Raw genomic sequence first — 14,087 nt, 5'->3', positions numbered from 1 at the left:
AAATATTCTGAATATACATTTCTGAGGTGTAGGGGGAGGTATTTGTTACCAAATACACTTTTCAACCTTCAGGAAGTAATTGATAACTGAACTCACTAATATTACATTCAACACTCATTGTACTTTGTACCGTAATCACTGGTACAAAATTGTAAAAAGATAGAAAACATTTTGAGAAGATTTAAAAAAAATTTTTTTTTCTTTACTCAACACAACTTTAGAAAAATATTTTCTGTTACTCAGACAAGCTGCCACTTTTCTACCAGACCAAAGAGGGTACCTAGTACCCAATGAAATATTTATAGTGTGGGCACTCATGGTTGCAAGTCTCTAGTTTAGAAGTTTTATTGTTTGAATACATTTGAATGTGAATGACATGAATAATTTTTTTAATAAGTCTTGAAATCATCTTTGCCAAAGTGCAATATATGAGTTGGTCACAATATGACAGGCAGTGCTGTATGCTGTCATCTTATGTTGTGTATTTGTTTATTGTTGGTCCTTCTGATCTTTTAAATGGTACTGTTAATATGTTCGCAGTAGTTTTGTTTATTAAGAGGTAAATAGTGTATTAATGCAGAATGCCTTTAAGTATTTGATGGATGCAATAAATTTTTGTAAAACATTTTTCTTGTCCAAGCATTTAATTTAATTGTAATACCTCTGAGAGATGGAAAATCAGATCGTTGAAACAAAGGCATAATACAGTCTATAGAACAAAGTATTTGGTAAATTATTAATCTGAAGGAAAATATTTTTGTGTGTGTACTAAATGTCAGTCAAACATACATATATAAAACTATAAATACAAATACAACTAAATATTAAAAATATGCTAAAGGTGAAATTTAATTAAATTTCTGATACTCTTAAAGGATGCTGCTTTCTATTAGCGAAGCCTTATGGTTTTGTCTCTTTAGCGGCTTATTTTGGACAATTTGATTATACATACAACTAATATGTGTTTATGGACACCACCTGTGAGTTGATTTAATTTAATTAAGAATGTTAACACATCGTGTTAATCATTATTTTTAGTTAAATTCTCAGCTAAATTTGTTTTACAGTGGCAACATTGTATCCTCAAGATGTTTGAAAAGCTATAAATGAGTCAGTTCTTGCCAAAGAGTTACTGCCTGTTTAGACATTAGAGGGTGTGGGGAACAGAGTCACAAAGATGTGAAATAACTTGCTAAAGATCACACAGCAAGTCTGTGGCAGAGCTGGGAATAGCATCCAGGTCTCCTCACTTGCAGCCCATTATACTATTGAGTGGATCGCATGGCCCCAGTGTTTTTTGTTTTTATTTTTATTTAAAAATTTTATAGCATTTAATTGTAATTGATGTTGGCTAAGAATCCACCTCAGTTCCCCGATCCCAGGAAAATAAATAAAAATCCCCCAGAGATTTGTTGGGGGAAACAGATTTGCACACTATCATAATCTGTATTGTCTTGGCGCTTCTACAGTTTGATGGTTAAACAAGTGCTGAAAAGAATAAAAGTTTGTCAGTGTAGGTAACTGTTGATCTTCTGTCTTAATTACTTTCTAAAAATTTGGAAGTTGAACTTGAAGTTGGAGTAGATTTTTACTTTGAGGTCAGATATAATTTAACTTAATAAAACTGATTTCAAGAGCTAAACATCCAGTTTCACATGATGATGTGAATACTGTTATGCCAAATATTTATCAGAAGCATTTATAGGGTTTGATCTGTTCAGCACTGTCTTTTCGGTATTGTTTACCAATTTCATTATATATAATCCTTTGATTACACCAAAAGTGGAAAAATAGTCCTAATTTCTAAACATGCTTTACATTTTCAGACTAGAGCACCACTTCAGTGGAACATACTAGAGAAAATCTAGTTTTCGAGGACCATAATTTGTATCTTATTGCTACTAAATAAATAGTTGCATCCCCTGTTGATGAGCAGGGTTTGAACTTTCTTTCACTAGCTGAAAAATTAGTGTTATTAATGTCTTGTGGAACATAAAAGTATTTAGTTATTAATCTGCCAATTTCAGAAATGCTTATTAATTAGTATTATTTAATTAAAATTATTCAGCTTGAGGAAGTTCAGATGATGATGGTACTGTGGACAGTGACCTGGGTATCCTTAGGAGCAGGCTGGAATAGAGAAGAAATAGTGTTCTATGTGTGCATACTCAAGTTTGTACTTGTGAAGAAATTCTGCTGAATTAGATTTCTCTCAGCAAACATTATTCTGTAAATGTGAAAAAACCCTTCCTTTTAAGAGTCAAAATCCACTTTATTTAAATAAATATATAAATATATGTATATTTTAAAAGATGATTTGCAATGCAGGTAAGAATTTGTTATCCAATTTCAAGTTTTATTAACTCTTTTAGCACTATTGAGGATAATGTGAAATCATTTAGGTGCACTAGTACAGGGCAGTATGTTGAGACTTGTGAACTTAATTTTAAGTTTTGCAATGGTTTTTTCATCAGTACCTTATTCCTTTCCTGGTGTTGAGTGTGTTTCTTATGTAAAAGCTAGCAAACCTACTGGTGATGTCCACATGACCTAGATTATACTTTAAGGTTAAAATAACTTATATATGAAAGTTACAAAATAATTAAAAATAAGGAAATAGTTCCCCTTTTTTGGGAATCCAAACCATTGTATTCTGAAGAAAATTACAACTGATCTGGGCAAATAAGTACAGTATTCAAAAAAACTACAAAAGGGGAAGATTTAATTTTCAAATACACGTAACTATTTATTCCTCCGGTCAGATATTATACACATTCATTAATATTTAAAATTTACTCTCTTCTCTTATTTCTCCTACACGGACTGATACAAAGCTAATTGAAATGAATGGGACTTTGTCCATATGAACTTCAATAAATGTTGGGTCAGGTCCACAAAATGAAGTCTGTTGATATAAGTAATTAAAAGCAACTTTTTAGGTAAACTTGTTTTAAAAAAATAGCTTTATATCATGACTCATCTAGTTATATATGGGTCAGATAATTCTTTAATGTCTTAATATTTCCACTGTGGATGCTGCAGGTCAGTGTGACTTAGTGCACCAACCATAAACATCTTCATGCTCTTGGATAATTTTTAATTCCCCCCCCTTTCTTTTCTTTTAAATAATAACAGTTGAACATATGCCTGTCTTGAATTCTTATTTGAAATCATATTAAAGTGTATTAAAAGATGGAAAATATTGTATGATTGAAGTGTAATTGCAAAAACCGTGGGGAAAATAAAATAGTGGTCTTGGAAAATTTGGCATTGTTTTGGGGGCACAAATTAATTCCTGGAAAATTAAATAAAGTATAAATAGAATAAAATATATTTTATAGTTCAATGTGACTACTAATTACTTGAATTGTGTAACATAAAAAGCAACACATTAGGGTCAGTTATTTCTGTGCCAGTTCCGAATGAAGAATAGAACTGTTCAAATTCCTGGCTTTTGAACTGGGTTTCTGATGAGGTATATATACTTCCCTTTCCTGAATTACGTACTTACTTATTTACTTACATATATACAATAAAATGCTTTGCATCATTACTGCTAAAATGATTGGATCTGATCGAGAAAATACATGAAATCTTGCAGTTAACATTGCAGACAGGAGAAATATATTCAAAATATTATTATTTTTATTCCTCAGTTCCATAGGACCTGATCCCCTATGAGGGACAATTCTTTTTTCCCCCTTGAAGTAAAGTATCAGATTAAGTCCACAGTTTTCTTGTCCATTTGTACATCACTTTTCCCTGTATGTATTTTCATACTTGATTTTCCTTTGTTGAAAGATCCTGTAAATAATGCGTTTTTCGTAGTCTAAATTATTGTATTTTAACTGAAAATATTTTTGGGTTGGAATGGGAGGCTATGAGAAGTTGATCAACCTTTTTTTTGTTCCACAGGAAGTGGGATAATAGTCTGACTCTGCAAGTTTATATAGACCCGTAACTTTTGACAAATCACTGTTTTCTTCATCTGTGGGTCACTGTGCCTAAGAGGGTTGCTGGCAGATGTTTGAGGGGATGTGAGACTGCTCTCATCCTTTTTCTCTGGTCTTCTACTGATGTAGATTTTTCCAGCCATTTGCAACATCTTCTTGAGAAACCGTGTGTGCCCTATAAAACACTGCACTTATTCCTGCTGCATCTCCTTTGAAGTCCAAGGGCACAGACATAAAGGATTGTAACATATACCTCAGGAACAGCTGTCAGGAGCAAAATGTGGAGTTATAGTATAAAAAATTGTTTTAGTGCATATCCTTTATCTTCAGAATTTAAGGTGTTCAGTGCATACTGCCTTTACCACGAATTAAATTCATAGAGGAGAGTGTCCAGAGATTGACTGTTGGTTTAATACTGTTTTTTGTCTCTAATCATTTAGAGACTTGTCCCAAAACACTTAGTGTTCCTGAGGCAATTAGAACTAAAATAAATAAATAAATAAATAAATTAAAAATAATAAAAAAATTCAGTTTAATATTGCATCACAGTTTATTAGAAAAGATGAGTGACATGGAAGATGGGACAGGTGGGAAGGAATGAAATGGGCCCAAGTTATTAAATGTTGCTTTAAAAAAAACACATTTCAGCAAAATCTGCAGTAAACATGGTTTAAAATTGGAAAGTGCTTATTTGGGAGCACTGCAAAGAACTTTTTCCAAAGCAGATTACCATGTTGAACATATGAAATGTCAGTTAGAATATCCTCTCAATACCACCATGATTGCTCTCCATTCCTAATTCTTTCTGAGCTCACAACCCTGTTACTGAAGTGCTGAATTATATAAGATTACATTTGTCATTCATTGATCTATTGTGTAAGCGATGGAATACATAGTATTTTTTGTTTTACTTCAAAGAATTGCCAAGAAAATGCTTTTAGAAGAAATCAAAGCCAATCTTTCCTCTGATGAGGATGCATCTTCAGATGAAGAATCAGATGAAGGAAAAAAGAAGACGGGAAAGAAAAATGAAAACGCAGAAGATGATGGTGAGCACCAAAATGTGGCAGGAAAAAAGTGGTGCTTTAGAATCTGTCATAATTTCAGAAGTCGTTCGGGGAAAGATAACAGCAAAATCAATAAACAATCCCCAAACAACATCATGCATTTTTTTATACCAACTGCCAAACTGAACTCAGTCAGTATGGTTCTGTGGGTTTCTCTGTTTGACTTCTGTAAAAGTGTACTTTTACTTTATGATCATATCGTTATAACCAATTTAGAATCGAGTATGTGCTAAGCAATATTTGATTAATAAAAGACAATAAGACATACAAGTATTATTCCTGGAGGAATTCTGCACCAAAAAGTTAAAAATTCTGTTTACAACATTTTAAAATTCTGCATATTTTATTTGTCAAAATAATGCAAGATAATCACGCTGGTTTCAATTATTTTGGTAATTTATTTAAACTACAATACAATGGATGGAGAATGGGAGTGGGGAGCAGTGGAGAAAATCCCTAAACCCCCTTGCCTAATAGTAATGTAACTAGGTTTGACCTTTTGTTGTCTAATAACTAGAAATAAATATATGCAGCCATATGCTCAGTGGTACATCATAGGCAACTGAAGAGCAAGTGAGGGCTGTGGAATCAAACTCACAATTTATGTTGGCTACTGACCGTGTCCAGATAGGTCAGTAGCAAACAGTTCATGGAGTACATTTTGATAGGAAATTTTTTCAGTCCAAAAACTTAGTTCAGTTCTAATCACTAAAGCACCATAAGCTCTTAATAAGGCCATACGGTCCTTTACACCACTCTGGCAATGTGTAAAGGAGCCTTAAAACTTTTATACTCCTGGGGGAATTCACAAAGACAATGGGAACAATTCACTAAGCAGGCCGGCTGCTGCATTCTGCTCTGCTTTAGGGGACGGAGCCTGCCCCACGCCTACCTCCTCAGAAACATCCCAATGGCCTGTCCCTCCATGCTGAGCATGCCGCAATACAAGTGAGAGGGACAGTGTGTCTGTCTGTCTCTCTTTCTCTCACAGGCATGAACGCCAGGCGCCCCCCCACCCCCCCGTGATTGATGTCTCTACTGGCTGCTCCAGGAGCCCAAACTGACTTGCCTGCGCTGCCTGGGAGGGGCGTGTGACCACTCTTGTAGCTTCCCTTTGCTTCCCCATGAGAATTCATTTTTCCGCAGGGAAACAAAGAAATCTGTCGGGGATATGAATTCTGTGCACGCTCAGTGATGTAAAATTCCCCCAGGAGTAAAGTATGTGAGATATGTATGACGAAAACAAAATTGCTTCAGTTGATAATCCATGTGATAACTGTAAGATCAAACCATTTCCATTGCAAAGATAAAGTGGAGGGGGGGAAGTGCATATGTGCATTTGTTCGATCACATCTTCCTGGAAATACTTAATAGATGAAATGCAACTTAAATGAGCAAATAGCTACCTGTATGAGTTCTGTGCTGATTTTTCTTCTCTCTGACAGAGGAGAATGAAAAAGAAGATAATTCTGAATCAGATTCAGATGATGAAGAGTCTAAGAAGCCTAGATATAGACACAGACTGCTGAGACACAAGCTAAGTATGAGTGATGGAGAATCTGAAGAAGAAAAAAAGGGAAAATCTAAAGACGCAAAAGAAGGCAAACGCAGAAATAGAAGGAAAGGTACAAAATTTAAATGTTTGTGTGGCAGAATGTATTTGTTATTGGATGAAATATGTTCAGTTATGTGGCGTAATGGAGATTTCCAGTGAACAAAAGATTTCCCGGAATTCCAAATTGTCTTCCTCACACCTCCTCTCACTCTTTCACACCTATAGTTTCTTGTTTTGCAGTTGAGGTTGAGGAAGTTAGTGCCATCAACTCTCTACAGGCAAATAAGGGAAAACAGTGTTGTTGTCACTGAATTTTTGTCAATAAGGTTCTTTGTTTGTTTGTGTGTGTTTGTTTTCAAAATACTCTAATTATAATCTTTAATCATGGGACAGTGAACTCCCCATGAAATTATTTGGTAAGTTTTTGATGAAATAATAATTAAAAAAACCTAACTATCATTGAAACTATTTGAAATATTTATTTACAGGGGCAAAAGCTAGCAAATTCAAAGATAATGATGTTAACTCAAACACATTTTCTTAAAGTCCATTTAAACTAAATCAGTATATCTAAAACTAGAACAATTTGGAAAGAACTCAGATTTTGAACTAGGAGTTTTAAAATATATTTTTTACACATCTCCTCCTGTGCTGTCATCCCAGACTGTTGTCTGTTTTTGTTCATTTACTAGGTTTATTATAACACAGTGATTATTCCAGGATAGTTTACTCTTATTTAATCCCCTTCTCTTTATTTAATCTCCCTCCCTCTCTTCTCCCCACCCTCTAAAAAATTGGGTTAATCTGGTTGAGTCATGAAATTTTAATACCAAGTCAAATAGGTATAATTCAGGAAAACCCAATTTTTCCTCCTCCTTCCTCCTGCAACTGCTATCTCTTCCTCACACTATACATAGGCCCTTGTGTCACCAGAAATTTCCTTCATCCTAGAGAGTTAAACTCTACATCCCTCCAAGTTCTTCTAAAGTGGTTCACAATGGGACGGCAGATGGAACTCTTAAATGAAAACTTGGGTTTATTTCTCATTTTTCTTGTCTTAAGAAGCTAAGAATGCAGCTCTTCTAGCTTTTTCTGGGTTGAGGAGCAAAGGAATGACTGTTAGTGCAGATTTCTTACATCTAATAACCATGGGACCAACTGGGACCAACACTGCTATAGCAACACTGCAGACTCCAGTAACCATGGCATTTCAGAGTGTAAATGGTTTATTTACATTGGAAGCAAAATTATCCCTATTGCACAATTTGAAAGTATAGTTATATTTTTAGTGTTGCAGTAATGCCAGGATACCATACATGTGTAGTCTTCCATGTACCTAAGGATAAATTATCCTGTATTGTATTATATTTACAGTGTTCCCCCATAAAAGTCTCATTTTTGCATCTTCTGTGATATTGTTGTAACTTTTACAGTATTTTAGCAAATAAAATGCCAGACCAAGGCATGGCCGGACCAATCTCCAGAACCCTTTAGTCATAAGTCTCCTCAATTACCTCAACCCTGACCTGGAGCAGTAAAATTTCTTTCACTTCAAATAGCTCAGTGACTTGGTCCTCCATTGTTATACCTCTCCAAGTACATAAAACAAACAAAAACCTAACTCCCAGTTACTTATATTCTGTTATTTACTGAGTAGCATTTTATTTACTTATTGCAACATATACCATTTAGTAAGAAACTCGTATAGCTTTCCAGTGTATTCAAAATTAATCTTAAATGATAAAATAGGACTGAATAGCATACTATATTTTTAGCTGCTTATAAATGTCAGACTTTAAAAAATCATGAGTCAGGCCCCCCAAAATTATGAACTATAGATACTGGCCTCTTTTTGAGTCTTCATGACTTAAACATAATGAACTCATGATAAAATCAGTAAAGATGGCAATCTGGTATAAAGAGGTAGCACACTTTGCATGAGATGGGAGAAATGAAATGAACTCTCAGCACAAAGGATTTAGATTTGCCTTTTTTTTCGTAGAAGTTGCTGATCCAGACAATGCTCGTTGGCGTTGGCAGTGCTATTATCCGAAAACACTGACATCCATACAAAGGAGATAACAAACTATCCCTTGCAGTGAAAGTTTAGTGTGACTGAGTAAAGCAACTGTATTCTAACTTAGTCTTTGCGTCAGCATATTAAATCCACACACTTCACCAAAAATCACAGTATCTCTGGGTTGAGCACTTGTTTTCGTATAAAATACACAGATTTGTGTATATTTTAAAACTTGGTTATGTATATCAACTTTTAATGGTGGTATGGTTGACTGTTTATAACTCCTTTCAGATAGAAAAGTCTTAATTTATTTTCTACACCACTAACTTGATTTTTGTAGTACTTACTTTAATATGAATTGGATAAATACTATATTCCACTTCATATGCACGAAGCATGATTACAATGGCTATAAATAAGGAACTGTACAGTGCTTGAAGAAAACACTACTATCGGTCCTTGGAAGCAGTGCAGGATGGCTCTGTAGATCCTCTTTGCCTGCTCTTCTAGCTCTCGAGTAACAGCTGTGACCTCTGAATGCACCCTGAATCTGCATTGTCATTGTCAGGGTTGGGGAACCTTGAATGCCTTCAACATCTCTGGGAGTATTTACTTGTTTTGAATAAGTATCTATTTACGTACACCTCATTTCAACTACCCCGTCTCCCATTTTAATAGGAAAAACTGTTCAACTTTCTATCCGTTGCAAATATATATTAAATCCTTTTTCAACAGTTAGCTTATATCCAATAAATTCTTTGGTCTGATGTGTGAAAAGTCAATCCAAATTGGTCTGAAACTTTAAAGCAATGAGGTCCAACTCTTGGGTAGTGAATAAATTTAATGAAATATGGAAATCTTATTTGGGACATAGCTGAAGGCCATCTGTAAAGCTTTTTATTTTGGTGGTGGGGAAAAGGGAGAAATGTGAAACTATCCTCATGTTTGTAATTCTCAAGAAATGTTCCATTGAATGGGCAGTGTCGGGCAAAAAATTCATACACTTTTTTTTATACAACAGTTTATTATCTATGTTACTAACAGTGTAGACTGTTCATATTTTAATCTAGTTTAGGGGTTGTCTATATGGTGGAGTAATGCATGGTACAGGGGTGTGGTTTCTAAAGTGAACTAATGTTTTGCACATTAATTGGTCTGTGTAGATCCTCATGGTGCTCATTAAAAGTGTCCTACTGCGCTTTAACCTATCCCAAGCACAGTGTTATAAAACACTAGGGAATTTTTAGTGCACACCAGCAGAGTCTACATGGACCAATAAAAGCACACCACATTTAGTGTGCTTTAGAAAACATACCTCTGTAGTGTGAATTGCTGCTTCCTGTAACCAAAGCCTTGCTTTTCATCAAGTGTGATTCTCGTCAGTTGGTTTTCACTTTTTTGTTTTCATGTGCTAGACCAATGGTCTCCAATCTTTTTACTCGCAAGATCACTTTTTGAATTTAAGGGCAACCCAGGATCTACCCCGCCCCTTCCCTGAGGGCCCTGCCACTTCCCCAAAGTCCCGCCCCACTCACTCTGTCCCCCCTCTCTCTTTTGCTCTCTCTCCCCCACCTTCACTCATGTTCACTGGGCTGGGGTAAGGGGTTGGGGTTCAGGAGGGGGTTCCAGGCTGAGCCTGGGGTAGAAGGTTGGGGTGCAGGAGGGGGCTCAGGGCTGGGGCAGAGTGTTGAGGTGTGTGTGGGGGTGCTGGCTCTAGGAATGGGGTCAGGGCTGGGCTGCAGGAGGGGATATGGGGTGCTTTCTCAGAGAGGGGGGTCAGGGCTGGGGCAGGGGGTTGGGGTGCAGGAGGGGGTGCGGGCTCTAGGAAGGAGTTTGGGTGCAGGCCAATGGGAGCTGTGGGGGTGGTGCTTGCAGGCAGGAGCAGCACGCAGAAGAAGACCTCTATCCCTTCTCTCTCCTCCCCCCCATCTCCCCCAATCCCCACCCGCGTGGGGGCATGCTGGCTGCTTATGGGAGTGGCATGGGGTCAGGGCAGGTAGGGAGCCTACCTTAGCAGCAGCTCTGGTGCACCGCCTGAGAGCGCGTTCGACTGGAAGAGTTTCCAGGATCAACCAGTCGATTGCGTTAGACTGGTTGGTGACCACTGTACTAGACCAATAAGGGAAAATCAAATCCAAACAAAACTGTTTAGTGAATTAAAAAGAATCATAAAATATTACTGTTAATATTAGGGTTCTAACAAAACATATTACTTACAATATACCTTTAAAAGACCTCTTTATTACCTTTTGAGTTATTTTTAAAAAAATTTGCATTGGATTTTTAATATGTAGCAGTTCAAAGCCATATATGTTTCAATTGCATTTCAGGCGTTTCATGCTATCTGCTCGGTCTATTGAAACAACTATTGTTGCATTACCTTACTGAGATATTTTATTACCTGCACATGAGGGCATTTATTGACCAAGAATTTACAAGTCCTACAAGCAGCAGAAATTAATTTCAAACAAATTACTTTTGTATTATTAGTAAAGTTATATTGATATTACTTTAGGTTACAACAGAGGTAGATATGTTTTTTTTTATTCTTAAAGTGAGCAGTGATGATTCAGATGACTCAGAATTTCATGAATCTGGAGTTAGTGAAGAAGTCAGTGAATCTGAAGATGAGCAACGTCCTAGAACAAGGTATAAATAAACTTTAGTTCTAGTCATCTCAGGTGAACTTTTTAAAAACTGATTATTGGGAAGGTACAATCCTGTCACATGTCATGTCTGAAATGTTTAGATGTGTTCTAAGAACCTGATCCAAAGACTGCCATTGATTTCAATGGTTTTTAGATCAGACACTAAATTTTAGTTAAAAGAAAAGGAGTACTTGTGGCACCTTAGAAACTAACAAATTTATTTGAGCATAAGCTTTCGTGAGCTACAGCTCACTTCATCTGAGTTGAAACAAATTTTAGTTGTTTGTTACAGAATTTCGGTATCTGCAATTTCATTTATTTCAAAAGCCTGGAAGTTGAGTTGAGTGTGAGACTTCGAACTTCCTCGTTTATGTCTCAGTATAATTAGGAGAGTTGGGATACGAGAAGATAAGACCATTAAAAAAACGTGGTATTTTTCTAACACGTTTGCTGCAGTCAAGGAACAATGGCTTCTAATTAAGGATTGAGTTTTAGTGAGGTTATGGGAAGTTGTCTAGGATGTAATCTTCTTGTTTGTGTAGTGTGAAAGAGACAGGTGGAAAATAAACCACTAATATTGATACTATTTTGCTATGGAAGTGATGTGTGTACAAACCAGTTACAATATAGGTGTCACAATACTCAATGCAAAACTACGATGTGGCATTTTCCTTTACCCCTTTAGAAATTATAGGACCCTCTTGGTAAACTGTGCAATCTACTCCATTATTGCCTGATAAAGTCAATAATTCATCATTATTGCATATCTGAAGATAGTAAAGGGGTCCACATTACAGAAGAACATATTGTTTTGCATTTCTGTTAAGGAATAAACAGTTAATCTAGAGAATTGATATAATAGTGATGCTCCTCTTGTAAGAGGAAGTTAGTCTATAGGGTGAAAAGAGAGAAATACACCATTGTATTGAGTAGTAGAGTATTTTATAAGAGGAAAACAAACATTTGATCCATCAGTGTTCTCCTGTTTATCAATGAAATTTTTTCCCATTTCTCAGATCTGCTAAGAAAGCTGAGGCAGAAGAAAATCAGCGGAGTTACAAGCAGAAAAAGAAAAGACGACGCATAAAGGTTCAGGAGGATTCTTCTAGTGAAAACAATAATAAGGTACCATATAGCAATGCCTTATGTTCTGACCAAATTGTTGAAACTGATAACTAAGATTTTGTCACAGACGTTTTTATGAAAAGTCACGGACAGGTCACGGGCAATAAAGAAGAATTCACAGGAGCCTGTGACCTGTCTGGGACTTTTCCTAAAAATATCCACGACAAAATGGGGAGCTCAGTTTGGGGGTCCCTACACCACCCACAGTCGCTAGGCAGCTGCAGGGGACCACTCGGAGCTCCGGGTGCCCCCACCCCCACAGTAGCCCACAGCTCCCAGCCACCACGGGCTGAAGTCACTGGTGTCGCTGGAAGTCATGGATTCTGTGACTTCCGTGACCTTCGTGGAAAAAATTGTAACCTTAATGATAACTAGAGTTTGCTTTTGCAAAGTGCAATTAGGGAGTCTTCATTTTCTGTATGTCTTGTAACATTTTAAAATTTTTAACTCACACATTCTCTTTATTATAATTACATTTTTACATTAAACTGTTAGTAGGTGATTGAGTCTGCCAAACCAGATTAAACTTCAAATGCAGATGACTGTATACCTAAGCTTCTGAAGTCTTTCAAGAGTCTTTATTTTTGGCACTTGTCTCATGAGGCAGAACTTCAGTCCAAACCTAAATTACAGTAAAAAAGTTTGGTCTAAATGATCCTACTTGCTGATGGCATTTTTTTATACACTACAAACTAATCCATAAAGCCCAGTACTCTGGCAGCCTTCAAATTCGTACTTGAGATTCTCTTCTTCTGTGACACTTCCAATATATAGCTAGTTGATAATAGGTACCTAATAGAATTACTGATATTAATAATAATAATTTCTCTATCAATTCAGTACTTTATTCCTTCCTTCTTTATTAAAAAAATACTTAAAACCTGTTAATTTTACATGCAGCTTGTTTTTATAATCATATTTTCTTGTCAGTGTCACTCACATCCTCTGTCCCCCATCCCTCTAATATTTCCATTGTTGCATCTTGTTTTAAACTAAATTGTAATCCATTGGGGTTAGAGGTGGTCTCCTAGGTGTTTGTATAATCCCAGTGCATTGGGACACCAGTCCTGATTTGGGTGACCTTCTGGATGCTATTCTAATATAAACTTCACTTCTTGATTCTTTTTCCTGTTTACATGGGGTCGGAAGTGCCCACCATTCTTCGCCACGCCTTCTGGTCCATGGCAGTTGTTTGTAGGTCTTCGCATTCCAGTCCCTTTCTCTTCAGACTTCCTCCCACGTTTTCTTTGCTGGTCATTCTTTTCCCATTTCCATTCTTATCGCATGTCCAGACAACCTCAAATAGAATGTTATTCTAATACTAACAATACGTAATATAAACCTCTATACCCTTGATTTTTTTTTGTTTTATTTCTACCCTTTAGTCAGAGACCCTGTGCTGGAATGGTAGGGATATGGATTATTAAGAAATCAATTTGAGGAGCAGTGGCAGACTTCTGTGGGGAGAAGCTGTCTGCAGTAGGCCAGATTCTAGACAATGGTTTTGATCTTTTAAATGTTGAACAGTACATATATTTTGCATTTTAGACAAAATTCGAAAACACACATTCGGTAACAGTTGAACACCTTTCATTATATCTCACAATAGGTGCAATTATAGTGTCTGACTCTGAACAGCGTGGAGAAAAAATGTAAAGCAGATGATTTAAAATGTCTTACTTTTTTTGGAATGTCCTCTTTATGAATGCACAGATAATA

The 14,087-nt window shown here is 36.2% G+C and overlaps 1 protein-coding gene across 4 annotated transcripts in view; it reads left to right on the top strand.

Annotated features, from left to right (window-relative positions):
* Positions 1-14,087, top strand: part of ATRX (ATRX chromatin remodeler) — a 141,043-nt gene that overhangs the window by 59,267 nt on the left and 67,689 nt on the right. For all 4 annotated transcript variants that reach the window (XM_077827054.1, XM_077827053.1, XM_077827055.1 and 1 more), the window contains 4 exons: positions 4,872-5,002; positions 6,466-6,645; positions 11,151-11,244; positions 12,260-12,368. In XM_077827054.1, coding sequence (XP_077683180.1) covers positions 4,872-5,002; positions 6,466-6,645; positions 11,151-11,244; positions 12,260-12,368 — 514 coding nt within the window. The remainder of the gene's footprint in view (positions 1-4,871; positions 5,003-6,465; positions 6,646-11,150; positions 11,245-12,259; positions 12,369-14,087) is intronic.

This window comes from Eretmochelys imbricata, chromosome 9, assembly GCF_965152235.1.
Source record: "Eretmochelys imbricata isolate rEreImb1 chromosome 9, rEreImb1.hap1, whole genome shotgun sequence".
Lineage (NCBI taxonomy): Eukaryota > Metazoa > Chordata > Testudines > Cheloniidae > Eretmochelys > Eretmochelys imbricata.
The sequence above is the reverse complement of the archived record's forward strand: the minus strand, read 5'-3'. Positions and strand labels throughout refer to the sequence as shown.